At 59.1% G+C, this 24509-nt stretch overlaps 4 protein-coding genes across 5 annotated transcripts; all 4 read left to right on the forward strand.

The window, feature by feature from the left end:
• The first annotated feature begins 2105 nt into the window (after positions 1-2105).
• On the forward strand, positions 2106-12287 carry NLGN2 (neuroligin 2). Of its 2 annotated transcripts, XM_072730136.1 has the most exons (7): positions 2106-2703; positions 6067-6117; positions 8312-8461; positions 8636-8821; positions 8947-9139; positions 9497-10093; positions 10880-12287. In XM_072730136.1, the coding sequence occupies exons 1-7, from the start codon at positions 2247-2249 to the stop codon at positions 11748-11750; spliced, it is 2505 nt and encodes an 834-aa protein (XP_072586237.1). In that variant the 5' UTR covers positions 2106-2246; the 3' UTR covers positions 11751-12287. The 2 variants fall into 2 exon arrangements, with proteins under 2 accessions (XP_072586237.1, XP_072586236.1); XM_072730135.1 differs by lacking the exon at positions 6067-6117 and having other exon boundaries at positions 2125-2703.
• A 2145-nt stretch (positions 12288-14432) lies between these two features.
• Positions 14433-15699, forward strand: SPEM1 (spermatid maturation 1). Its single transcript, XM_026005206.2, has 3 exons — positions 14433-14594; positions 14698-14755; positions 14963-15699. Exons 1-3 carry the CDS (start codon positions 14451-14453, stop codon positions 15697-15699), a joined length of 939 nt encoding a protein of 312 aa, XP_025860991.1. The 5' UTR covers positions 14433-14450.
• Positions 15700-17766: 2067 nt separating this feature from the next.
• SPEM2 (SPEM family member 2) lies at positions 17767-19720 on the forward strand. Its single transcript, XM_026005187.2, has 3 exons — positions 17767-17991; positions 18151-18208; positions 18343-19720. Exons 1-3 carry the CDS (start codon positions 17854-17856, stop codon positions 19665-19667), a joined length of 1521 nt encoding a protein of 506 aa, XP_025860972.2. The 5' UTR covers positions 17767-17853; the 3' UTR covers positions 19668-19720.
• A 590-nt stretch (positions 19721-20310) lies between these two features.
• On the forward strand, positions 20311-24302 carry SPEM3 (SPEM family member 3). Its single transcript, XM_072731951.1, is given in 5 exon segments — positions 20311-20448; positions 20593-20650; positions 20757-21815; positions 22008-24262; positions 24264-24302. Coding segments are annotated over 5 exon segments (3549 nt in total).
• Positions 24303-24509: the final 207 nt, after the last annotated feature.

Here is a 24509-nt window from a genome sequence, read left to right on the forward strand (position 1 = left end):
AGAAGGGGCTTAAGGGAGAAGCGTGGGGAAGAGGTTTGGAGGAGAGAGAGGAGAGAGAGAGAGAGAGAGAGAGATGAGGAACAGGCGAGGAGGGAGGTGGAGAAGAGAGAGATGGAAAAAGACAAGGCAGAAGCCAGAGCAAGCTGGAAGAGGCCGGGAAAGATGCTCTGAGGGAGCGCTATGGAGGGGAGATGGGGGGAGGGCTCCAGTGGGAGGGAAGAAGGGAGAGACGCTGGCAGCCAGGAGGCCAGGGTCCCAAAGTACCTTAAAGGGGGGAAGCAGAGGCAGACCCTGTTAGTAGGAGGGGGAGAGGTGGGGGGCCATGGAAGCCGAACCCAGCCTGGCATGGACAGAGGAGATCCTGAGGGAGCCAGCCCCAAGCCCCCTCCTTCTGATGGGGGGCAGGAGCTTAAGAGGACCTGAAGAGGGGGAGGGCATGACTGGGTGTGTGTGGTAAGGATTCCTGTGTCCTCATCTCTGGAATAAATTGACACCTGCAGAGAGCCACCCGCGGGCTGGCGCCTGGCTCTGAAAACCCCGCGTCAGCAAACAGCTCTGGTGGCTGGGGGGGGGGGGGGGGGGACGGCAGGGGGGCTTGCCGAAATGACCTGGGTGTCTGCCCCTTCGGTCTGATCTTGTCTCTTGTCCTGCCCCTGCTGTCCTGAGCATCCAGGCATCAGAGCAGCGACTGTGGGGGGCTGGCACGGGGAAGGAGAGGTAAATAGCTGGGATGGGATGAGAAGAAAGCCGAGGCTTGCCCCCAGGACGTGGGTCAGAATGCCACGCGTGCAGGAAGCATCTGGGGTCTGAGGCTGTTGGAGACTGGCGGGGGAGGGGTGTGCGGGGGGGGGGGGCAGCCGGTGGCTGCATCTGATTCCCTCCAAACCCACCTCAGCACCCCTTCTCCCCAGCCAGAGGCCTGGTCACTGGGGCTAGGCTCTGATTGGCCAACAAGGAGTAAGAGGCGGATCTTTTAGGGGTTTTCTATGCCCCAATCTCCCGCTCCCCTCAACACACACATTTCTTTCTCTATGGTAAGGTTGGGAAAAACTCTAGCATTCTGACTCAGGCCTCTGCCCTCCTGCCCGGAATGTACACCATAACCCAGCCAGCCCCTTCCCCTCTTCCTCCAGACCCCCCTCCAGGGTTAAAGCTGCAGCCGGTTGCCGAGGTAACATTGCGGGGCAGCATCCTGTCGCCCGGCAACCGGCTGCAGGATCACGCATCTGTCCCTGGATTTGCCCCTCCAGCAGCATCCCCTCCCTACTCTAGCCCCTGCCTCAAGGCACCTTAAATTCTAATGGAAGAAATGAGGAAGACCTGGAGGGAAGGGGTTCCCCCCTCCCCTGATGCACTGATCCTTAGGGAATGGGCTGTTGCCAGGAGGAAAAGGTGGAAGGCTGTGGTAGTCCCAAGAAAGGCCGGAGTCTGGCCTGGGGTGGGGGTTCAGTGCTGTGAAATTATAGCTCTGGAGTAATTAACACATATCAACAAACCCGCCACTTCCTGCTAATTAATGACTTGGTATTTTTATTTTCTCTTCCTTGTCTATCTCATCCCTCCCAGAGAGGTGGGAACTGGGACTCCTGAGTCCTGGAGGGGAGCCTGCTTGGGAGGGATAGAGCAGCTGGAAGGGTTGGGGGGGCAGGATGATGGATCTGGAGAGCTGGTCCTCCTTCTCCTCCGGCTCTGTTCTGGATGTCTACCACATCCTGACCCTTTCCCTGGCCTTAGATGTTTCTATCTGGGTCCCTGCTTTGGGGCTGGGGGTTGGCTGCTGTTTCCGGGATGGGGGGGATGCCAGGGGACCTGAGGGAGGAAGAAGGGAGGGCAACTTGGTCTGAATTCCAAGTCACTAACCACTTGTCTCTTGTTTCCCCGCTCCCTTCTGTCTGCCCTGTCCGATTCCCCTTCCCTTCTTCCACTTCTCTGTATTTTTGTTTGTCTGTCCGTCTGTCTGTCTCTGGCCTACCCTCCTCCTCCTGTCCCTCCTCCCTGCAGGTCGGGCCTACCTTCACCTCCTCCCACTTCCTTCCCCTTCCCCACCCCTTGCCCCCTCCATGGAGAGGAACAGACCCTTTCTCTGTCCAGTCTAACCCAGGTCCCTCCCGGCCCCCCTCCTCCCTCCTTTCCCCCCGCCCCCTCCTCCCTACTGGGGCGAGGGGGGGCCTCCCTCCCTCTCCCCCCCTTCTCTCTCTCTCCGAGGGGGGGGGTCCCGGGGAGGGAGGGGGGGTCCCCCGATCAGCATGTGGCTCCTGGCGCTGTGTCTGGTGGGGCTGGCAGGGGCTCAACGGGGGGGAGGGGGTCCCGGTGGCGGCACCCCGGGCAGCCCAGGCCTGGGCCTCAGCAGCCTCGGGGAGGAACGCTTTCCGGTGGTGAACACGGCCTACGGGCGAGTGCGCGGCGTGCGGCGCGAGCTCAACAACGAGATCCTGGGTCCGGTCGTGCAGTTTTTGGGTGTGCCCTACGCCACGCCACCCCTGGGCGCCCGCCGCTTCCAGCCGCCCGAGGCCCCCGCCTCGTGGCCCGGCGTGCGCAACGCCACCACCCTGCCGCCCGCCTGCCCGCAGAACCTGCACGGCGCGCTGCCTTCAATCATGCTGCCTGTGTGGTTCACCGACAACTTGGAAGCTGCCGCCACCTACGTGCAGAACCAGAGCGAGGACTGCCTGTACCTCAACCTCTACGTGCCCACCGAGGACGGTAAGGGCACGGGCACTGGGCCGGGCCCCGTGGACACTGCCCACAAACGCACACGCAGACCCCCCAGGCTTCTGCAGGGCCTAGACCCGGAACCCAGCCTTTGTGGGATGTAGTCCCTCCCAGGGCAGTTTGGGGTCTGCCGGACAGCCCCAGGGACCCGTCCACAGACTAACACCCCCAGAGAGAGCCATAGGTACCCAGCTGGGAGTGTAGACCCCCATTCCCGCCAAGGCACACACATGGTGTGGCCCCAAGGGCCACCAGGCACCGGAAGCATCGCTCCTCTGCCTAGACACCTGCTCCAGCCCTGCCCCACCTACCAGCCCCAGGCCTTGGCTTGTCCCCAAGGGACACTTTGGTTCTTCTACACCTGCTGGACAACAGAGACTCCACCTTTCCTCCAAGTGTGCATGGGCACACTTCCATCTGTCACATTGTGCTCAGGGCACTTCACCCGAGTGTAGCACCTCTTCCTTGGAGAGCTCTGACCCCTAGGCCCCCATGAGCACCCCTGAAGAATCAAGGAAGCTCCCTGTCGAGGGCCCCTCCATTCACAACACAGCACGCCCATCCCCCTGAAGACATCTTCCCTTCAGGAGGCTCAGCAGCCGCTGTCCTTGTAAAGGAGCTCTCCCCAGGTCACTGCCACGGTGCTCACGGCCCCCAGCACACTCCCCCGGAAAGTTCTTCACTAGCCAACCTTCAGCACACAGTATCTTTCAGGGTACCTTCCAGATGTCTACAACAGAGGTACTCAGCAGGACTCTAGCGGGCCCCAAAGCCCAGCCTCATAAATGGCCTCAGGTTATGCTTCTGACACTCCCCATCACTCCCCCAGAACACAACATCTCCACAGAGACCCTCTACTACAGCACCTCCCACAGGCCATTTTCTGCCAACTGCACACACAGGCCTGGTACCCAGGAATCCCTGTACGCACCCAATACCCACCACAAAAGGGCCACTACGCACTGGGAATCTCAACCTCTCAGCACACGGGTCATGTACCCAACCAACCTATGCACGGACCATGTGCTCCATCATCCCATGTATCAAAATTCCCAGTGCCTCTGAAATTGTGTACCCTCTCACCACATAGACCCATGCTCCCCAGTGTCCATAGATATATATTGTGTGTCCTAGTAACACCCAGAGACCTTTGCCTCAATAATGCCTGCACGTGGCCACTCATACCACAGTACCCAACACCCTCAACGCTTCCCAAGCATCACTTACCCAACTCTACCTGGAGATCACCTGTATCATAGCCCATGCTCTGACAACACACCTAGCAACCCTACACCCAACCCGCAGATCAAGTATGCTAACGCCTCACTCCCAGCACCTCCCGTTCCAACCATCCACCCTCTCTTCCCCATACCAGCCATGCACCCTAACACAGTAATACCCCTCCCATGGAAACCATGCCTCCTAGCAACTCCTGCCCACAACACACAGAAGTAGCATCCACTCCAATCCTATCCAGATTCCAAGTACCCCAGTAGACTATTTACTCCGTTACACTCCACACGGCCTCCCCAGTACCACCATACCCTCCAGGTGAGAGCCATCCACTCCACATCCCCCTGCCCTCTCATGGGCCACCTACCCCAACAGCCTGCGCTTCATAATGGCAGGTGAATCACTCACCCCAGGGACTCCACACAGACTGTCCATCACCATGCTCTCCACTCATGGGCTCTCCACCCACCCTCCCACCTCCATGTAGGCTCTTCATGCCTGTGTCCCCCTCAGGGGGCTATCTCCTCGACCCTTATGTTCATGTGGAACATCCTCCCAGGACTTCCCCCTAGCGGGCTGTCCAGCCCAACACCTCCACACACAATGTCCACCCTGCCCCCACACCACCTATGCCCACACCTTCTATATTTTTAACCATCGCTTATCACAGACCTGCTTGGGGCCTGACACATTCAGGTGATCTCACTAAATCTTCACACCAACTCTGCAAGGAAGAGGTTGACTCAGGCAGGCACGTGTGCATACACGCACACGCGTGCATGCACGTGCACACACACACACACACACACACACAATATTCTCACGCTCACCGCATGCCCTCCTGACTTCATCCCCATTCCTATCTTGTTGTAGAGAACAGACCCTAATCCTAATGGTCCCTTGGGACTATCCTCACCAATTGGGAGAAGCCTGGCAGAGGTTGGCCTGGGCCTTGCCGACCCATCCCTCCCCATGCCAGTGAGAGAAACCAATCTGCAGCAGGGACCCCCTCTGATTTCTGGGTTCCAGAATCGGCCCCTGACCCATTCCCCCTTCTGAGAGAAGCCTGGAACCAAACTCTGAGCCCAGTCCTGGGGCCTCTCCTTGACAAGAGGAACAGTTTGTGCCTCCCAGCAGCTCCTGACACCTTATGTGTCAGCCTCGCTCAAGGCACTGTGTTTCCTGTTCCTTCTTTGTGGACTGAACCCCAAATTGGGGAGGGGGACTTTTTGGCATTAGAGCAATGTCGGGAAGAGGTGCTCATGCCCCTGGTGGGAAGTTGACCGACCATTCTTGGTGGGGGGAGAGTAGCCATGGGTAGGGGATGAGGTTGGGGGTGCAGAGGGAAGAGGTGGATGGAGGGCAAGACCTGATGACCCCTTTCCCTGCTTCGCCCCACATCGGGGAGGTGGGGTGAGAAGCCAGGCCCCCTGAGTGCGGATGGAAGAGGAATGCTGTTGGGGTGAGAGACTGGGCGGGTGGGCGTGCAGGCGGCCCTAGCTGGCCTAGCCCCAGCCCTCCAGTGGGGAGCAGAGGGCAAGCAGGGGCTGTGAGCTGCAGGGCGGAGGGCGGGGGGGCAACTCCATCCTGCGCTCTGCTCTGCCCTCCAGATGGGTCCTTTTGCCCAGCCCCTCCCTCTCAGCCTGGGGGAGCAGGCAGGTACTGGGCTGGCCAAAAGAGGGCCTGCGTGAGTGGTGGCCCTGGTGGCACAGCTGGCCTTGGTCTCCCTAGGGCTCAGGGTGGGCCTCCCCTCCCCTCCCACCCCACCTCTAACACCGTTTCATTTCCAGCAATTAGCAAACACTTCGACAAGCCAAGCCAATATGTCTTAAAACAGGCCTCAGCCCACTCAGGCACCCCATCCCCCCAAAACCAGCCTTTTCTTTGGGGCATGACTTTTTCCGGGGAGGGGAACAAATTTGGGTTGTAGAAACGTTTTTCTCTTTTCTTGGTTTCTTTTTCTTGCAAACAAATTTTGCTTTTTTTGGCTTATTTTTTCTGCCCTCCACCCTCCCCTTTTCTGCTTCCTGTCCTCCCCTCCCCATCCACCACCTCTCCCCCGACCCCCATCTTTCCCCACAAAATTGTCCTTTTTTCTCTGTTTTGTGTTCCCGGTCTTAGGTCCGCTCACAAAAAAACGTGACGAGGCGACGCTCAATCCGCCAGACACAGGTAGATTTAAAAATCCCGCTGCTGCATGTGGTTGCTGATAAAGAGGATGCTCACGGCCCTGCCCCTAACTAAATGCCCCCCTGCAGCTCTCAAGGCCCCCCTCAGTTGTTCTCCCTCCCAACTAAAAATGAAAAAGAAAAGAAAAGAAAAATTTGTACTAATTGGAAAAAAGAATTACGAAAACTTCAAAACTTCAAATGAAATTCGAACACAATGTTGGACCCACTAGCAAATCTACAAGAAAAGCTAAACATGGCCAAAAATATAAGTGAGAAAAGAAATTGGAAATGTCCGATAAAAAAAAATAAAACAAAACAAAACAAAAACCACACACACCAAAGAATTGGATAAAATGTTTAGAGTTTGACAGCAATTTGGACTGTTTGGAAACTTGCGAAATGTAACATTTGAGACAAACAAACAAAACAAAACAACTTTAATTCGGAGCAAAACTACATTCGAAAAAAATATCTTAAGTTGGCAAATTGATGACCTAATTGAAACATCAGAAACAAACCTGCTACAATTTCAAAAGCCTGTCAGATGCAGAAAACACAAACATTTGGAGCAAATGAAAGAATTCGGAAATTTTTGAACACAGGGCCCAATATCTTGAAGTTTCACCACAAAATTTTGAAAAACAAAAAAATAAATGCAAAGAACTTTTTTCTTTTTTTTCTTTTTTTCCAAAAAAACAAAAAAATACAAAACAAAACAAAACACGGATCTTTTTGGTTTTTGGTTTTTTTGTTTTTGGTTTTTTCTTTTCTTGTTGAATCTGCCCCGAGAGCTTCTGGCTTTTTGGTTGTTGTTGGGTTTTTTTTTTTTTTCTTTCTTTCTTTCTTTCTTCTTTCTTGATCCTGTTTTTTGTTGTTGGTTTTGAATTCTTGGTGCCCGGGAGGGTCCCCTCCCTGCTCCTTCCCTTTCCGACCCCCCCTCCCCCCACACCGGGAGTGGAGGTGCTGGGTGGGGAGGAGTGGGGAGAAGTAAGGAGGCAAAAGGAGGGCCTGGCAGGGAGGAGACTCCGGCCTGAGTCTGGCTGGAAGGCCATCAGAGGTTCTGAAACCAGGGGAAGAGCAGGATTTGGAGAGGACACAGAGAGGGTGGAGCCCACCAAGTGGAGGGAGGTGGCAGAGAAGGTCCTAAGAGACTGGAGGCTGCAAGCTGCCTGCAGGGGTGGAGGCGAGTGTCTTAGTATCCTGTGGGCTCACCCAGCAGGCAGGCAGGAGAAAAGTTTCTAGTGGGAGGAGGGAGGCAAGCAGAGCCGTTGGGGACTGGCCGTGGAGGCCTAGGCCTGGCTCTGGTTTGTTGAATGCCCAGGCTAGTCAGAGATTGCAAGTGTCAAAGAAGAGGAGGGGCAGTGGGCCAAGGGTGACCCCAGCCCTGCGCCATGGCTGAATCATGGAGGGCTGTAACAAAGGGTACTGGCCTTGGGGACCCTGGCAAGCCCACTCAGACTCCCACCCTCTTCTGGAATCTGTGACTCCTCAGTGGCAGTGATTAATGGGATCCTTTTGGGACGTGGCAAGAGGGGCTCCCAGTGCAGGGTCAGGCCAGTTTGGGGGGTGGGTCTGAGACTAAAGAACTGTACCCTGGCTTTATCAAGCAGGCTCTTTCCCACCCTGTCTCCTCCTGCCACAGTAATTAGGCTGGGGTTGCCATGGTAACTGGGGAGGTGACCTAGAAAGGAATTAGGGCGGGGAGGAGACCAAGCCCCCAGGGACCCTAGGCTGGCACCCCCTCACCCACAGACCAGGCCACCACATGGACCTGAGACCCAAGTCTGAGGAACTGCCTGGACCCTTCCAGCATCTCTAGCACTAGTGCCAGCATTGGGAGTTTGCTCTACCTAGGAGCAGGAAGGAGATTTGCTGTGTGTGTGTGGGGAGGGAGTCCCCTGGATCCAGCAGATGCCCTGGGGAGGGTCCCCCCCACCTCTAGCTTCTTGGAAGGTCTGTCTGGCATTTGAGGAAGTGCCGGGCAGGCCAGCAGGAGGTGGGGTGGGGCCTTTGGCCAGGGCTAGATGGGGAGGGAGGGAGGGGAATCCGGTCTTGCCCCCCAGGGATGGGAGTGACATGTCCCCTGAGCTCCAGGCTGGTCCTCCACAGGCCTGGGAGCTGGGTGGTGCTGCTTCTGGTCTGACTATATTCTTGTCCCCTGACCCTGGCCCACCGCCCACCCCCTCCCCACGCAGATATCCGGGACTCGGGGAAGAAGCCCGTGATGCTGTTTCTCCACGGCGGCTCCTACATGGAGGGCACCGGGAACATGTTTGATGGCTCCGTCCTGGCCGCCTATGGCAACGTCATTGTAGCCACGCTCAACTACCGGCTTGGGGTGCTCGGTGAGGGTGGGCCGCCAACCCTCGGGGCTGGAGCCTGGGAGGGGGCCCTGAGGGGTGGTGTTCCTCCAGACCCAGCAGAAGCAGAATGGCTTCTGGGCTGCACTGAGCTGCCCAGAAAGGGGGCGAGGGTGCTCTGACCACCCCCAGGAAGCCCCTTCCCTTGTCTGCTTCCAGGCTTTCTCAGCACCGGGGACCAGGCTGCAAAAGGCAACTATGGACTCCTAGACCAGATCCAGGCACTGCGATGGCTCAGTGAAAACATTGCCCACTTCGGGGGTGACCCTGAGCGCATCACCATCTTTGGATCTGGGGCAGGGGCTTCCTGTGTCAACCTTTTGATCCTCTCTCACCATTCAGAAGGTACCTGCGACCCCTCAGCCTGCCCCTCCTCCCATCCCCTTTCCCACACTCTGGCCCTTCCCAGGTCCCTCTTCCCACCTTGGGCTAACGATGTGGCCTTACCTGAGGTCTGCCTGTCCTGCCAGGCTTGTTCCAGAAGGCCATCGCCCAGAGCGGCACTGCCATTTCCAGTTGGTCTGTCAACTACCAGCCACTCAAGTACACGCGCCTGCTGGCGGCCAAAGTGGGCTGCGACCGTGAGGACAGCACCGAAGCCGTGGAGTGTCTGCGCCGGAAGCCCTCCCGGGAGCTGGTGGACCAGGATGTACAGCCCGCCCGGTATGGGGGTGGGAGAGGGCTGGGGCCAGGCCTTCCCTTCCCTTGCTGGTTCCCAGGAGGTTAATGGGGAGAGGTGCCCACAGGCATTCCGCTTGGTAAGGAGATGTGAGCTTTGGGTCCCTCTGCCAGCCCTGCCTCCTCCTCTGGGAAGCCTTCCCTGAGTGGAGGTGCCCAGACAAAGTGCACGCAGATGCCACAGAGCACTTTTGGGAAGACTTCCCAGGAGGCCAGGTACCCTGAGGACTCAGGAGATTTTACCGAGGGGTGCAAAGGATCTTCTGAGCAGAAGGCCAGGCAGGCCATGCACTGAGAGGAGGCCGGGGAGCAGGTGCTGAGACCCTGACCCCTTTTCCCCAGTTACCACATCGCCTTTGGGCCCGTGGTGGACGGTGATGTCGTCCCCGATGACCCCGAGATCCTCATGCAGCAGGGAGAGTTCCTCAACTATGACATGCTTATTGGCGTCAACCAAGGAGAAGGCCTCAAGTTTGTGGAGGACTCCGCAGAGAGTGAGGACGGCGTGTCTGCCAGCGCCTTTGACTTTACCGTCTCCAACTTTGTGGACAACCTGTATGGCTACCCTGAGGGCAAGGATGTGCTTCGGGAGACCATCAAGTTCATGTACACAGACTGGGCCGACCGGGACAATGGCGAGATGCGAAGAAAGACCCTGCTGGCGCTCTTTACAGACCACCAGTGGGTGGCACCAGCTGTGGCCACCGCCAAGCTACACGCTGACTACCAGTCCCCCGTCTACTTTTATACCTTCTACCACCACTGCCAGGCTGAGGGCCGGCCCGAGTGGGCAGACGCAGCACACGGGGACGAGCTACCCTATGTCTTTGGCGTGCCCATGGTGGGTGCCACCGACCTCTTCCCCTGCAACTTCTCCAAGAATGACGTCATGCTCAGCGCTGTGGTCATGACCTACTGGACCAACTTCGCCAAGACTGGGTGAGGGCGGCTGGTGGGGCTGGGTGGGCCCCTCCACTTGCAGGCCAAGGCACACACCCCCTCCATGCTCAGTGCCCCATCCCTCACTCCTCATAGTCACTCCTCCATCATTGCCTTGTTGACCCAGATACCTGCTGGACACCTTCTTTGTGCCAGGCACTGAGCTTCCTGTTGGAGATTCAGCAGTCAGATCCTAGGGGCCTGTCCTTGTTGGGGGAGGGGTGCTCCCTGGGTAGCTTTGGCTCCAGGTCTGTCTCTCCTGCCCTCCTCCCTCCCCTGTCTCTCCTGGCACTCTGCTCTGCATCTGATGCTCTGGGCTGTGTATCTGTGAGGATTTGTGTCTGTGTCTCTCACTCTCTCTACGTCTCTCTCTTCAAATCCACTGATGTCTCTGCCTTTCCCTTGACTCTTGCCCCTGTGTCTGCTTTTCTCTTGCTGGTCTCCCCCTGACTGTCTCTGTCCTTTGTTTCTTTGTTCCTAAATGTGTCTATCTCACTCAATCTCAGAGGCAGCCTCTTTCACCTGGTATCTCTCTGCCTCTCTCTATGCCTCCGTCATCCCTGCCCATTTCTGCCCCTCTGCCCTCATCTCTGCCTATCTCTGCCCCTTCTTCATCTCTGCCCCTCTGCCCTCATCCCTGCCTGCCTCTGGCAGTTTCTCCCTCTCCCTCTCTCTCGCTCTCGCTCTCACTCGCTCTCTCTCTCGGGCCTCCTTTCTGTGGGTCTCCCCACCCTCCTGCGGAGCCTTCCCCTCACTCCACCTTTCCCCACCCTCCTGTGCCCGCAGCGACCCCAACCAGCCGGTGCCGCAGGACACCAAGTTCATCCACACCAAGCCCAACCGCTTCGAGGAGGTGGTGTGGAGCAAGTTCAACAGCAAGGAGAAGCAGTACCTGCACATTGGCCTGAAGCCCCGCGTGCGCGACAACTACCGCGCCAACAAGGTGGCCTTCTGGCTGGAGCTGGTGCCGCACCTGCACAACCTGCACACGGAGCTCTTCACCACCACCACGCGCCTGCCGCCCTACGCCACGCGCTGGCCGCCGCGCCCGCCTCCCGGCGCCTCTGGCACCCGCCGGCCCCCTCCGCCCGCCACGCTGCCGCCCGAGCCCGAGCCCGAACCGGGCCCGCGGGCCTACGACCGCTTCCCCGGGGACTCCCGGGACTACTCCACCGAGCTCAGCGTCACGGTGGCGGTGGGCGCCTCGCTGCTCTTCCTCAACATCCTGGCCTTCGCTGCGCTCTACTACAAGCGGGACCGGCGGCAGGAGCTGCGGTGCCGGCGGCTCAGCCCCCCGGGGGGCTCGGGCTCGGGAGTGCCGGCCGGGGGCCCCCTGCTGCCTGCCGCGGGCCGGGAGCTGCCACCCGAGGAGGAGCTGGTGTCGCTGCAGCTGAAGCGCGCAGGGGGCGTCGGGGCGGACCCCGCCGAGGCCCTGCGCCCCGCCTGCCCGCCCGACTACACGCTGGCCCTGCGCCGGGCGCCGGACGACGTGCCTCTGCTGGCCCCCGGGGCGCTGACCCTGCTGCCCAGCGGCCTGGGGCCGCCGCCGCCGCCGCCCCCCTCCCTGCACCCCTTCGGGCCCTTCCCGCCGCCGCCCCCCACCGCCGCCGGCCACAACAACACGCTCCCGCACCCCCACTCCACCACTCGGGTATAGGGGGCGGCGTGGGGGCGGGGGCCCTTCTCCGCAGCCCCCTGCCCCCCCACCGCGCCCCCAGCCAGCGGGCGGTGGCCGCTCGGAAGACAGGGAGGAGGACTGGCCGCCGCAGGCTCCTGGCCACCGCGCTGGACGTGTCACCCCGCGGTGTGGCTCCAGTGGCGAGGGGCGCCAGGTGGACATGGGCGTCCTCACCACCACGGGTGTCTTTCCCATGCCGAGAGGCCCATTCTCTTCTCTGGACCTGGGCCTTGGAACAACTGGGGGGCACTCGGTCCCCTCCACTGGGACACCAGTCTTGGGTGTGTGGCAGCGTGGAGGTGTGCTTTCTCACAAGGGGGTGTGTTTTCCCATGTGCAGGGTGAGGGTTTTTTTTTGCCCCCCTGGACACATGTTGGCCCCCTCAAAGAATTTCTGCGGGGATTTGTACCCCAGACCCCTGTTCCCTCATGCCTTCTCTCACCTCCTCCCCCTCCCACACCCCATGGAGACCCTGGAAGTGGCGTAGTTGGCGGACAGTGACCCTGGGCCACCAGACGACACAGGGTGGTGCCTGGGAAGGTAGCGATGAAATCAGCCGTCCCCCCCCTCCCGCTCAGAGCCCTCCGCCCCCTCTGCCCCCAGCGAAGCATGTTTATCCCCCGTGGCCCATGTCAGATGAAGCACGTCCTCTGGGTAGGCTTCGTCTCCCACAGATGACAGACAAGACAGACAGACACAGATTCCCTGCCGGGTGGGGGGAAGGGAGGAGATCCGTGCATCCCTGTGCAGCCTGGGAAAGTGTTGTCTCGTGGGTCCAGGACACACTCTGAGTGCAAACATGTTCTTGTGTGTGGATGTGTGTTTTCCCCATGAAGACAGTCCCTTCCTCTCCAGCACTTCCAGGCAGCCCCAGGCCTGAGGCCTAGCACTTAGGTCCTCCCCACCCAGCAGGTGGGAACAGACTTGAAGAAGCTGGGAGGGGTGCCCCTCTCTTCCCCAAAGAGATGCCAAGTTTGGGGGCGTGGTGTGCCACCCACAGAGGCCATGCATGCTTGACCAAAGCCCTCACTGGGGTCTAAGGACAGCCTTTCCCTCCATTCTCAGACCATTGCTCATCCGTGCCAAACTGGGTCAGGTGGGTTTGAGGGGTATGGGGGGGAAGACCCCCCAAATGTGCCAAGGATTTTCCAGTCTTGGGCCAGGGCAGGTAAATGTAGGGACAGGTGGGATACCAGGGAGGCAAGTGGCAGTGAAAGGGGGTCTCGCTTGTGTCTCTCCTACGTCCACATTGTCTCACTCCTCCCGTCTCTGCCTCAGTGTCCCTCTTCCCATGTCTGTCTCCCTCTTCTCAATGTGAGAACGCCTTCTCCCCTCAGCCCGCCGTTCCCTGCCTGGACCCTGCCGGGCCCCCATCCCTCAGCTGCCTGAGCTCAAGGAAAGAGGCATGGAGGGCACAGGGCAGGCACAGGGGAGGAGGCAGGGGGTACAAAGGCTTCTCAGGACAGGTTGGGGAATGAGGTCAGCTGTGCCGAGGAACAGGTGGCGGGGGTGGTGGGAGACGGGGCTAGGGTGGACAGCAGCAGGGACAGTTTGAAAGGACATGTGTGAGGTGACTGGAGAGGACACCACCCGAGGAGAAAGGGTCTGGGCCTCTGGGGAGAAGGACGATGTCAGGAAGGGTTTTAAGGGACGCCAGTGAGGGAGTATCCTCCTCTGCTGGTGTTTTGTGAGTTTGTTAGTGCCAAACTGGAGTAGGGGGTGGGGTGCTGTCTTCCACTGACACCCAGATCCAGAATCCCTGGTCTTGGCTCCCCAGAACTCTGCCTCCTGTCCCTTCTGCCACCTACCCCACAGAAAATTCTTTTCTGACCCCTTCCCTTGCCTGTCTAGCTCCTCTCCAAACAGCCATGCCCTCTAAATGCTAGAGACCTGGGCCCTGAACCCTGTAGACAGATGCCCCCCAAACTGGGGCATGGGAGGGGGGCTGGGGGACCCCATGATTCAGCCACGGACTCCAATGCCCAGCCCCTCTCCCCAGAACAATCCCCTGACAATCCCATGTCCCTAACTCCAACCCGTTGCGGCTCTGTACACATTTTTAAACCTGGCAAAAGATGAAGAGAATATTGTAAATATAAAAATTTAACTGTTGGCTTGTGCCTGCTGTGATGGGGGTGGCGTAGGGGTGAGTGGAAGGGGAGTGGGGGGGCTCTGAGAAACGAGTCTTTGGGCCACTCCAGCCAGTGAGGAGGAGAGGGAGGTGATCCGAGCCTGCAGCCCATTTTGGGAGCTGCTTAGAGCTCCGAGGGAAAGGGGGGAATGGGTGCTGGGGTCAGGTTGCCACGGTAGCAGGGTCGTGTGGGAAGTTCTGATCAGGGCCCAGGTATGTGCCGGGGCCTGAGCCCAGTGCGAAGGAATGGGCTGGGACTCATGGGGGCCAACAAACAGGCCACAGGGCTCATGGGCTAGTCCAAGTGACTGGCTTACAGGACAGGCATTCGAGGTGAAGGGCTGAGCCTCTGCCAAGGCCTGGGCCCAGGCTGGAGGGTCATCCACAGGGGCCCAAGACTCTGCCTCTTGGCACATTGTGAGGGAGAACCCTGGCATCATTGTGACCCGCTTGCCCCCAGGAGCCTCTGGGACAGGCAGGCAGACTCGTGAATATTGTGTGCAGTGTGGGACGGGGGCCTAGGGGCCCCGGTGGCCCTAGGGACCCCCATGGCCATGGCTGAGCGGCCACGGCCCGGATGGGCCTCATATCACAGCTCCAACACCAACAACTGTCAGGATCTGGGCAACTCCATCCTGTTGCTGCTGGGCCTCATCATCTGCATTAACATTAGCATCAATATGGTGACACTGGTCAGGGTGGGGTCAAGTGGGAGGGTGCTGGCCAGATGGCGGTGGTGGCGGGAGGCCTGGTGGCCAGGGCCGGCCCAGAGTCATTGTGTCCTCCCTCACCTAGCTCTGGCGCAGACTCCGTGGCTTCTTGCACCAAGTGTTCCATATTGTTTATGAGAAAGGTAAGTGGGGGGCCAGGAACACCAGAGAGGCAGAAACCAGGCCAGGCCATCTAGCCCTGACCCTGAGCTAGCCCCTTCCCCTCCCGCTTTCCCCTCTCAGACACCATAGTGCTGCAGCATCTCCCCCGCCAACACCTGGCACCCTACCCCTCCATCCCTGTAGGAGCCAGCCTCTCTTCCAGCCTCTCGCCTCTCCTTGATCTGCAGAAGCTTCTAAGTCATCCTCACCTGGGAAGCAGACCCAGCCTCCGAAGCAGAGCACCCCTGCAGTCCACCTTCGATGCACCATGGACCCTGTGAAAATGACTGTGACTCCCCCACCCACTCGCCGCCACCGCCATCGAGGCTCTTCAGGCCGCCGCGCCCACCGCCCAGTAGCCTGGGCCCCTGACACTGACGACGAGGAGAAGTCCCCACATCAGCACCCTGCAGCCTGCTGCCACAACTGGGATCACCCCGCAGATTGGGAAGGCTTCCAGTCCACAAAGGGCTTCTGGGGTCCCTGGCCCCAGGATGCTGTGGAGCCCACTCCCCAGACCATTCGCTTCCAGCAGACCATAGAAGGCAGGCCCCTGAAAGGCGAGATGCAGTCAGAGATGGGCCTAGAGGCCTATGTGTACCCCGTGAATCCCCCGCCCCCAAGCCCTCAGACGCAGAGCCACAAGAACAGCGGAGCAGGGCCCAGGGCCCAAGCCGAGCAGGAGCAATGCGCCCCTGCCCCTCCTGTCCCGCCGCCTGCCCGGGGCCCAGCAATCGTCCCTGACATCCCCCGGTGCCGCTCCTCGGGCCGTGTAGTGTACGATGCCCGTGATGTGAGGCGGCGGCTCCAGGAGCTGACCCGAGAGGTGGAGGCCCTGTCTCACTGTTACCCCCTGGGCTCCAGATCCAGCAATGCTGAAGAGATAGGCAAGGACTGGGTGTACCGTTCCCTGACAGAGAGGTGACTGGGACGACAATAAAAGGAAGAGAGGAGGTGCTTTGTGGTGGTGTGGGGGGTGCCAGGGCCCACACAGCATCAGGGAGCCCCAGTTGCCAAGAGAAGGATCCCTCTGGCAACGGGGCCTCCAGGGCCCTCCGAACCCTCATCAACCTCTCAGCTGCCCCTAGCTCCTAGCCCCTTCTGGGTCCCGAGGTTCCCACCTGGCACTCTCATGTTTTCTTACATGCCTGAAGCAGCCCCACACTCAAATCCTTTTCCAGATCCTCAGGCAGACCTGCGCTAGAACAGAGATCCCAGCAGCCCCGTGGTCCTAGCCCCTTGGTGGCCCGGTTTCGGCCAGAGCCCGGAGTTGGGCTGCAGCCACAAGGCGTGGTGTGCTTCTCCACTAAGCCCTGGTTTCTTTGAGGGGGGCTAGTGGAGTGTGAGGGCATCCAGGCCCTCGCAATTCCCCAGTCCAGGGCCCATGAGCAGGTACAGGGTCGGAGCAGAGGAGCAAACCCCAAGCACATCCTCAAGGGCTTCCCTCTGTGACTTCAACTCCTCTGATTAGTACCTGCCTGTCACCAATGAGGAGACTAAGGCTCAGAGAAGGCAAGTGACTTATTCGTGGTCACAGAGACACCAGGCATCAGCTTCATGGTCTCAGACGCTCTGGGCACTGAGTCAGCTCGGCCCATCAGACTCCTCACCTTCCTCAGTCTGCCGTGTGAACTCATCAGAATATTCCATCCATGGACAGCAGGGATACACAGACCCTACCCTACTCCTAGATAGTTGGCATCACACATGGGCATGCACCCATGTGTACACATGTCCACACACGTGTGCACTTGGGAGTGAGAAGCCATGTGAGTGTGCCTGGGCCGAAGGAACTGGACCCCACCTTCTGTAGCAGATGGATTCCTGGAATGTGGAAAGACAGGCCTTTTGTGAATCAGCCTGCTTCTCTGTTCCCTTATATGCAAGCACCGGTAGTGATAATTTTAAGTCGACTGATTCCCTTCAGTGAGTACATATTGAGCACCTACTATGTGTGTTTGGAGGCTCGAAGGGAAATGCGCACTGGCTGTTCCTTGATTTCTGCCAAGCTGCTCACCGGTGCAAACAGATGACTCGAGGTCCCCAGGGCGCCACGTCCACAGACCCCAGTGATGCATCTGCTTCAGAACGAAGGCTCCTTTCGTCCTATCAACAATTACATCTATTTTGTGCATTGTGCATCTTGTGAGGTTTTCTTAAGGAGGGAGCTGACAGTTTTCCAACAGGGAGGGCTAGGTCAGTGGGAGGACAGTAGTTAGGAAGGAGAGGGAGCACATTCTGGGTGGCAAGCACCTGGGTGGTGGAAGTCAGCCTTGCTCTGGCCTTGGTGGCCACACCACATAGGGCTGCAATCCTTTGCCAGGAAGGGGTAGGGAGGATAGGCACTAGAGGAATTATGATAGGAAGGCCAGGGAGGGAATGGCAGAGTGGGGAGACCCCAGAGGGGACTCTTGCTGTCACCCTAGCTGCTGGCCCAGGTAGGCATGGGTGCAGAGTACCCACAAGCTGCCTTAATGTCTCAAAAAAGAACAATGAAATGGAGAAATTTCTTTTTTTTTTTTTTTAATTTTTTTTTTATTTATTTATGATAGTCACAGAGAGAGAGAGAGGCACAGAGACACAGGCAGAGGGAGAAGCAGGCTCCATGCACTGGGAGCCCGACGTGGGATTCGATCCCGGGTCTCCAGGATCGCGCCCTGGGCCAAAGGCAGGCGCCAAACCGCTGCACCACCCAGGGATCCCGAGAAATTTCTTTATGGATGATTCAGTCACTACGAAGAAGACCATCTTAAGACTATAGCTACTGTATCTTCAAATCAGGAATCAGGTGTTGATTTGAGCAAGCCCCCCCTGTGGAGACAGGGACAGATTGAGCTCCGGGCTATCTGGGGACGGGACCCCCCTCAAGGGGCAGCCAAGGTCAGCGAAGACCATAGAAAGGCAGAGCCTAGCAGATAAAAGACCTGCCACCTCTGCATTGTGACTCCCCGCAATGTGCCCCATTATGACCCAGCACCCTCACCAGCTGGTAGGTGTCCCTAGGTCCCTGGATGAGTATAGTGTGGTCCGGGCTGGTGGGGGGGTGCGGCGGCCCAGGCGGCCCTAGGGCCCCCCCACCATGGAAAACCAGCTCTGGTATGACAACGTGGGGTGCTGCAACCAACACCAAGAACATCTCCAGGATCCTGAAGACTTACTGCTCCTGCTGCTGGGCCTCATCGTTCTTATCAACATTGGGATCAACGTGGTGACTGTGGTCAGTGATGGCGGGGGACCGCCCCCAGGGGTGAAGAAGGCGGAGGGTGGGGGCCCACCTCCACCTGCAGGAGTGGTCTTGGCTGGGAGCCAGGTAGGGGTAGGGGCGGGAAGGATTGAGAGCCCCCTGGTCTTCACTCCCACCTTACCCTACCCCCAGATGTGGCACGGGCTCCAGAATGGCTTAGAGAAGGTGATCTGTTGGATTAATCAGAAAAGTAAGTATGGCAGCAAGAGAGGTAGGGGTCCCCCCATCCCCTGATGCCATCAGCACAACCCAGGCTGCAGGGTTCCCCACCCTGGGATCTTCTGACAATTGCCTTGGGGCTTCATGAACTCTTGTCACCCCCAGATGAAATCTTAAAGGCCTGTGAAAGTTCCCCCAAAGAATTCTCAGCCAAGGCCCAAGATGTCCACATTCACTGCACCCTGGACCCTGTAGAGGTGAAGATGGCCCCGCCTGCTTGTTACCCCTCTTCCTCCTACCACCTCCGTCACAACTCCCGCTGCTGCTGCCAACGCCCCCAGAGCCGACGCCGCCCCCGCAGTCGCCGCCCCAGCCCCCGCCGCGGCCCTGACCACCATCACCACCCTTGCAGCCACCAGTGGGGGCTGAAGAACGGGAGGCACGTCCGGCACAACCGCTCAGGCTTCCATAGCCACCATCACAGCCGCAAGATGTCACAGCTGCGGCCCGTGCCCTTCTTCGATGGGGAAGACCTGGACTCCTACCTGGAGGAGGAGGATGACCTGGCTTTCCCACACCCCAAGTGCCCCTGGGGGCGCTGGAGAGAGCTTTACCAGCACAGGGGCCTGCCCTCCAATCTGGGGCTGTGGGGCCGCCAGGGGGGGATCCTGGCCAGCCTGCCACCTCCCTCTCTCTACCTCTCCCCTGAGCTGCGCCGCCTGCCCAAGCGTGTGGAGGCCAAGTCAGAACTGAGGCTGCAGTCTTATGGGCCCCACTGTTCCCAGTCCCGAATCTGGGGCAATCTGGAGGCTGAACAGTGGGGCTCTTCCCCTCCACCCCTCCGCCGGCTGCCCCCAAACCCTTCCTGGGCCCCCACAGGGTACAGCCCTTACACCTCGGCTGCCCAGCTGCTCTATGACTCCTGGGACCAGTGGCGGCGGGGCACCGAGGGCTCTGAGCCTCCTTTTGCCCTGGTGCCCCGGGGCTCCCGGCCCGAGGCCCAGGAGCATTGTTCTCCACAGGCCCACAGGCGGAGCCTCCCCAGCCATGCATACAGCCAGCCCAACCGCAGCCCCCACCCATCCACCGGCCACTTGGGCTACAGCTCCCGGGATCCCCACGAGGTTCGGCGCCGAGCGGCTGAATGGGCAGAGGCCCTACCAGCTCGGCACCCCCTAACAGCCTCTGCCTCCCTCACTATATTGGGTGAGACCTCATACCAACGGGCCCCAGCCCCCAGCTCGGCCCTGCTCCCCCACTCTTCCCAGCCCCTGTCTGCCGACCAGGCTCCCGAGCCCCCCCAAGCCCAGCCCACCTTCATGCCGCTCAGCAGGAACCCAGGCGGCAATGCAGGCTACCAGGTGTATGACAGCCTGGAGCTGAAGCGACAGGTGCAGGAGAGCCGAGCGAGGGCCAGCTCTCTGCCTCCACCTTCCACCTCGGCCTCCAGGCCCTCCCTGCACAGGAGCCGGACCGGGAAGCTTCACTGACCAGTGGGGAACGCGGGTGGCAGGGTCGGGCTTGGAGAGAAGAATAAAGAGCAGCAGAGTCCAGGAAACACTGTGCTGTTCTGTGGCTTGGGAGCGGCACTCCTCCTGCCAGCCTGGGCCCTGGCCCTTGGCTCCCTGAAGCAAGAAGCCAGCGTCCCTCCTTGGCATGAGGCTCCTCTTGGCCATGGGGACCCACCATCCCACCAGCACGGCCGTCCCCCCACCCCCACCCCGGGTCCTGCACCATGCTCTAAGATCTGAAGGCTGCAGATCCCCAGCCACTGGTCTCTGAGCACTGGCTCTGGGGGTCTGCCCCCCATCCCCAATTCGAAACGGGCTCAGAGGCTCAGCCCCACGTGACACGGTGAGGTCAGATTCCAACGTCTGGTCAGAGCCAGGAGGGCAGGAAGAAGCCCCAGGGCTCTGGAATGGGCCAGGCCTTCCCCCGGGGCTCTGAGGCCAGATCTTCCCAGTTCCCAGGGCAGACCATCACAGGCCCTCCAGTTTCCTCCCCGCCTTCATTGTGACCCCAACCACCCACCCCATTATGACCCATCCCTCTCCCCCTCCCGCACCAGAGAAGTCTGGCTCCTAGTGAGTATGTGGGGGCCAGGGGGCCCAGTTAATCCTGGGACCCCCAGCCATGGGTGAGCGAGCCCACCACGGAGCCCAAGTGTGCTCTGGCACCAACCCCAGGAAGTGCCAGGACCTAGGAGACTCAATTCTTCTGATTCTGGGCAGCTTCATCTTGCTCAACGTGGGGATCAATGTGGTGACTCTGGTCAGGGCGGTGGCCGGGCAACAGGGTTGGGGGCGCCCCGGGATCTGGAAGAGGCTGAGGTGGGAGGGCTGCTGGGATGTGGCTGAACAGGCGGCTTCGGGGCTCACCCCACTCTTGGGCTCCCCCTTCCCCTGCTTCTCTCAGCTCTGGAGGCACCTGAAGAGCTCCTTGCGGATTCTTTTCCATCATTTCTTCCCCAAAGGTGAGCGGGCCCCACCCTCCAGGGCCTCAAGGGGGGTGTGGAACCTGTCCCCTTTTCCCCGGCCCTCAGGAACCCAGGCCTGGTCCCGTCCCGCCTTTCCCGGCAGACAAGCAACCCAGCTGCGGAGGCAGCCGTCCCATGTGCGTGCGCTGCTCCATGGACACCAAGAACATGTGCTCGGGGGTCTGCTCTCGCTTCCACCGCCGCCCGGGCTTCCTGCATGGGCACCCTAACCACCTTGACTCCTGGGTACCAGACATGAATGAAGAGAAGGCTTCTGGGTGCTGCTGGATGCCGCCTCAGTGTGGACATGCTGGGGCTCCCCTGGGCCCTCCTTGGGGACTGTGGAAGGAGGGGGCGATGGCAGCAGGGGAGGCCCCTCAGGTCCCGGTTTTAAAGGCCCGGACCCCCTTTATTTCCAGGCACGAGGCACCTTCCCAGTTACCCAGGATGAGCAAGCTGGATATGGCCCCTCTCCTTTTGCCCCACAAGAGCAAGACCAAGACCCCAGACCACGCCCCAGAGCATGTCCTGGCCCAGACCCAGAACAGCTCCCCGGTCCACACCCCTGAGCACACCACCACCCACACCCAGACCTGCTCCCTGGCCCAAACACCTGAGCACACCACCCTCAAGACTCAGACCTGCTCCCTGGCCCACACCCCTGAGCACACCACCACCCACACCCAGACCTGCTCCCCAGCCCACACTCCCCAGCACACTAAGCCCCAGGCCCAGATCTGCTCCGCAGCCCATCGCCATGAGCACACCACCCCCCAGGCCCAGGCCCAGGCCCAGGCCCCGGCCCAGGCCCAGACCTCCTCCCTAGCCCATGTCCTTGAGCACACCACCCTTCAGGCCCAGACCTGCTCCCCAGCTCACGCCTCTGAGCACAAGCTCCCTCAGGCACAGATGCACTCCCCAGCCCAAGCCCCCAAGTACAACCCTCTCCAGGCCCAGACCTGTTCCCCAGAGCACACCACCCCCCAAGCCCAGACCCACTCCCCAGCCCATGCCACTGAGCACATCCCCGCCCAGGTCCACGTCCCTGATCTTACCTCAGTCCAGGTGCACACCCACTCCCCAAGCTTCACCCCTGAGCACACTCAGCAGCACACTCCTGCCCAGACCCACAGCCCTGAGCACACCTCAGCCCATCCCCTGGGTCACAGCCCTGAGCATGTAATAGCCCATGCCCCAGCCTGCACTCTGTCCCATGCTCATCTAACCTATACCCATGCCCCTCACACTCTGGCCCCTGCTCCCACATCTGCCCCAGCCCTTCCTCCAATGTCTACCCCTGCCAGGATTCCTGCCCCAGCTCCTGCCCCAGCCCCTGCCCCACCTCCTGCCCCAGCTTTGGTCATGACCCTGACTACCACTCCTGTCCCAGTTCCCATCTCTGCCACCACCCATACCCCCATCATAACTCCTATTCCCTCTACCCTGACTGCCTTCAGCCAAGGCCTCTCCACTGGCCATGTGGTCTACAATGCCCGTAGGGGCAAGCAGAACTTGTGCCATGTGTGCCCTCCCCCAAACTCTGGGTATTCCAGAAAGGACGGAGGCACCCTCCCCAGGCCCCAAGAGGGGCAGGGTCTGTGTGGCTCTGATACAGCTGAGCCAACGTTAAAACACCATAGTGGGGACAGTGCCAAGCCCTCCACAGGCTCCGTACTGGGTTACCTAGAGTTGGGGAATGTGGAATGGAAGATCTCAAATGATGCCAAAGACAAGTTCTTACAGCCCAAGACCTTCCCTTATTTCAGCTTCCATCCTTGCAGTTCTGAGAGGAGAAACACAGACTCTCAGACCCCAGTCTACCCCAAATTCCTGGTCTCCTCCAAGGATGCCACACCTTCTCAACCTTGCTTTCATTTTCCAACCAGTACCCAGAGCTCACTGAGCGCCATTCCTCCACCTTGCACTTTGTCTCTGCCTCTCTTGTCTCCCAGGTCCTTTGTCTTTCATCAACCCTCCGGCCACCAGAAGCCCTCCACCTCAATGCAGACCCCTGCCTTTCCCCCGACCTCCACATCTTCTCAAACTGTCCCCTCTTCCCAGTTCCCCATCCCTCCCCAGTTCTCCAAGACTTTCCAACCCCCGATCCAACCCCAAACCCCTGAACATCAGGAGAGTCTAGGCCTCAACCAAGATTCTGGCCTCCAAAGGACTTCATGCCCTTCAAAGGACTTGAGAGTTGCCAGGAACCCAGGCCTTACCCCAAGTCCAGACTTCTGTAAGAACCCAGGCCTTGTTCAAGATCCAGGTCTAAGCAAGCCCCCAGGCCTTACTCAAGACCCTTCCCAAGACTCTGGACTTCACAAGAATCTGGTCATTACCCAAGATTCTGGCCCCCAAAAGAGCCTAGGTCCTACACAAGATTCAGCTATCTTTAGGAGCCCATGTCCTACCCAACCTTCTGGCCTCCACAGGAACATACCATTTCCCCAAACTTCTGACATTCAGAGGAGCTCAGGCTTTATGCAAAACTCTGGAGTCTATAGGAATCTACAACAAAACCAAGAGGCTATACTCTATAAAAGTCAAGATCTTTCCCAAACAAGTGGTCTCCATAATAGCCCAGGCCATTCTCAAGATTCTGGAGGTTATAAGAGTACAGGTAATGTCCATGAGCCGGGAGTCTCTAGGAGTCTAGGCCTTTCCCAAAATTCTTGCCCACAGAAGAGCCCAAACCTTGCCCAAGACTGTGGAGTCAACAGGAGCCCAGGTTTGATTCAAACCTCTGGTCTCCATAAGGGCTCAGGCCTTACCCAAGACTCAGGAGACTATAAGAATTCAGGCCTCCTCCAAGAATCTGGAGTCCACAGGGGCCTAGGCCTTATTCAAGAGTCTGATCTCCATAAGAATCCAAACTTTGCATCAGCCACTCAAGTCGAAAGGAGATGTGGCCATACACAAGACATTGGAATTTACAGGAGCCCAGAATATACCCAAGACCCAAACTTCCATAACTACCCAGGAATGAATCAAGATCCTGGCCCTCAGAAGGGCTCAGCCCTTACCCAAGACCATCGCCTCCCCGAGACTCAAGGCCCTATTGGGGAATCAGGCCACCACAAGGATTCATGCCTCATCCCGAATCCCAGCCACCACAGGAACCCAGGCCTTGTTCTAGGTACTGACTCAGTCCAAGTCTTGGGTCAACCTCAGAACCCAAAGTCAACATTGAGCCTGATGAAGTCATTTGTACCTGAGGAAGCCCCTCAGAAGGAGGATGTGGAACAGCACCTCCCCTGGACTTCTGTCCCCATTAGTCAGAACTCCAGCTCTACTAAGCCTCAGGTGATGATCTACAATGACCTGCAAACCTTCTCTGAGGTACCTGTGCTGATAGAGCTACAGCCGTCCTCCCGGCGAGCAGGTAGCCAAGACTGGGTATACCGTCCTGTGGATATAGTTTCCTCAGCCTGCCAGAACTATCGCCAGATGTCAGTGCCTCCGAAAATCAGCTGGAAGCCCTACTGCCCTGGGTCAGGCACCCGTGTAGGGCATGTGGTCTTTGATGCTCGCCAGAGACAGTTCGCGGTGGGCAGGGACAAGTGTGAAGCTCTGTCTCCCAGGCGCATGCGCCAAGAGGCATCCAGCAACTTACCGGAGACCATCAAGGAGTGGGGGTATCAGTGTGTGATGCGGAACTTGGAAAAAGAGGGGACAAAGGTGCATCTGGAATAAAGAGTCAATAGAAGTGTTCTGTGGTTGTTTTGAGGACCCCATGCACCCCAGCCCCGTTCCTAATGCTGGCCACCCACAGGGCCTGATGGGGACTCGTACTAGCCCTGCCCTGGCTGCTCTTGCATTACTGCTTGGCGAAACCCATCATCCCCAAGGCCTACTG

The sequence above is a fragment of the Vulpes vulpes genome, chromosome 12 (assembly GCF_048418805.1).
Source record: "Vulpes vulpes isolate BD-2025 chromosome 12, VulVul3, whole genome shotgun sequence".
Classification (NCBI taxonomy): domain Eukaryota; kingdom Metazoa; phylum Chordata; class Mammalia; order Carnivora; family Canidae; genus Vulpes; species Vulpes vulpes.

Excerpts from the sequence above, each read along its gene's own strand:
- NLGN2 (XM_072730136.1), top strand. The coding sequence starts at position 2,247 with ATGTGGCTCCTGGCGCTGTGTCTGGTGGGGCTGGCAGGGGCTCAACGG. Across the intron at positions 2,704-6,066 it reads CTACGTGCCCACCGAGGACG|GTCCGCTCACAAAAAAACGT; the intron begins GTAAGGGCACGG and ends TCCCGGTCTTAG. Across the intron at positions 9,140-9,496 it reads CAGGATGTACAGCCCGCCCG|TTACCACATCGCCTTTGGGC; the intron begins GTATGGGGGTGG and ends CCTTTTCCCCAG.
- SPEM1 (XM_026005206.2), top strand. The coding sequence starts at position 14,451 with ATGGCCATGGCTGAGCGGCCACGGCCCGGATGGGCCTCATATCACAGC. Across the intron at positions 14,595-14,697 it reads GCATCAATATGGTGACACTG|CTCTGGCGCAGACTCCGTGG; the intron begins GTCAGGGTGGGG and ends TCCCTCACCTAG. Across the intron at positions 14,756-14,962 it reads CCATATTGTTTATGAGAAAG|AAGCTTCTAAGTCATCCTCA; the intron begins GTAAGTGGGGGG and ends CTTGATCTGCAG.
- SPEM2 (XM_026005187.2), top strand. The coding sequence starts at position 17,854 with ATGGAAAACCAGCTCTGGTATGACAACGTGGGGTGCTGCAACCAACAC. Across the intron at positions 17,992-18,150 it reads GGATCAACGTGGTGACTGTG|ATGTGGCACGGGCTCCAGAA; the intron begins GTCAGTGATGGC and ends CCCTACCCCCAG. Across the intron at positions 18,209-18,342 it reads CTGTTGGATTAATCAGAAAA|ATGAAATCTTAAAGGCCTGT; the intron begins GTAAGTATGGCA and ends TGTCACCCCCAG.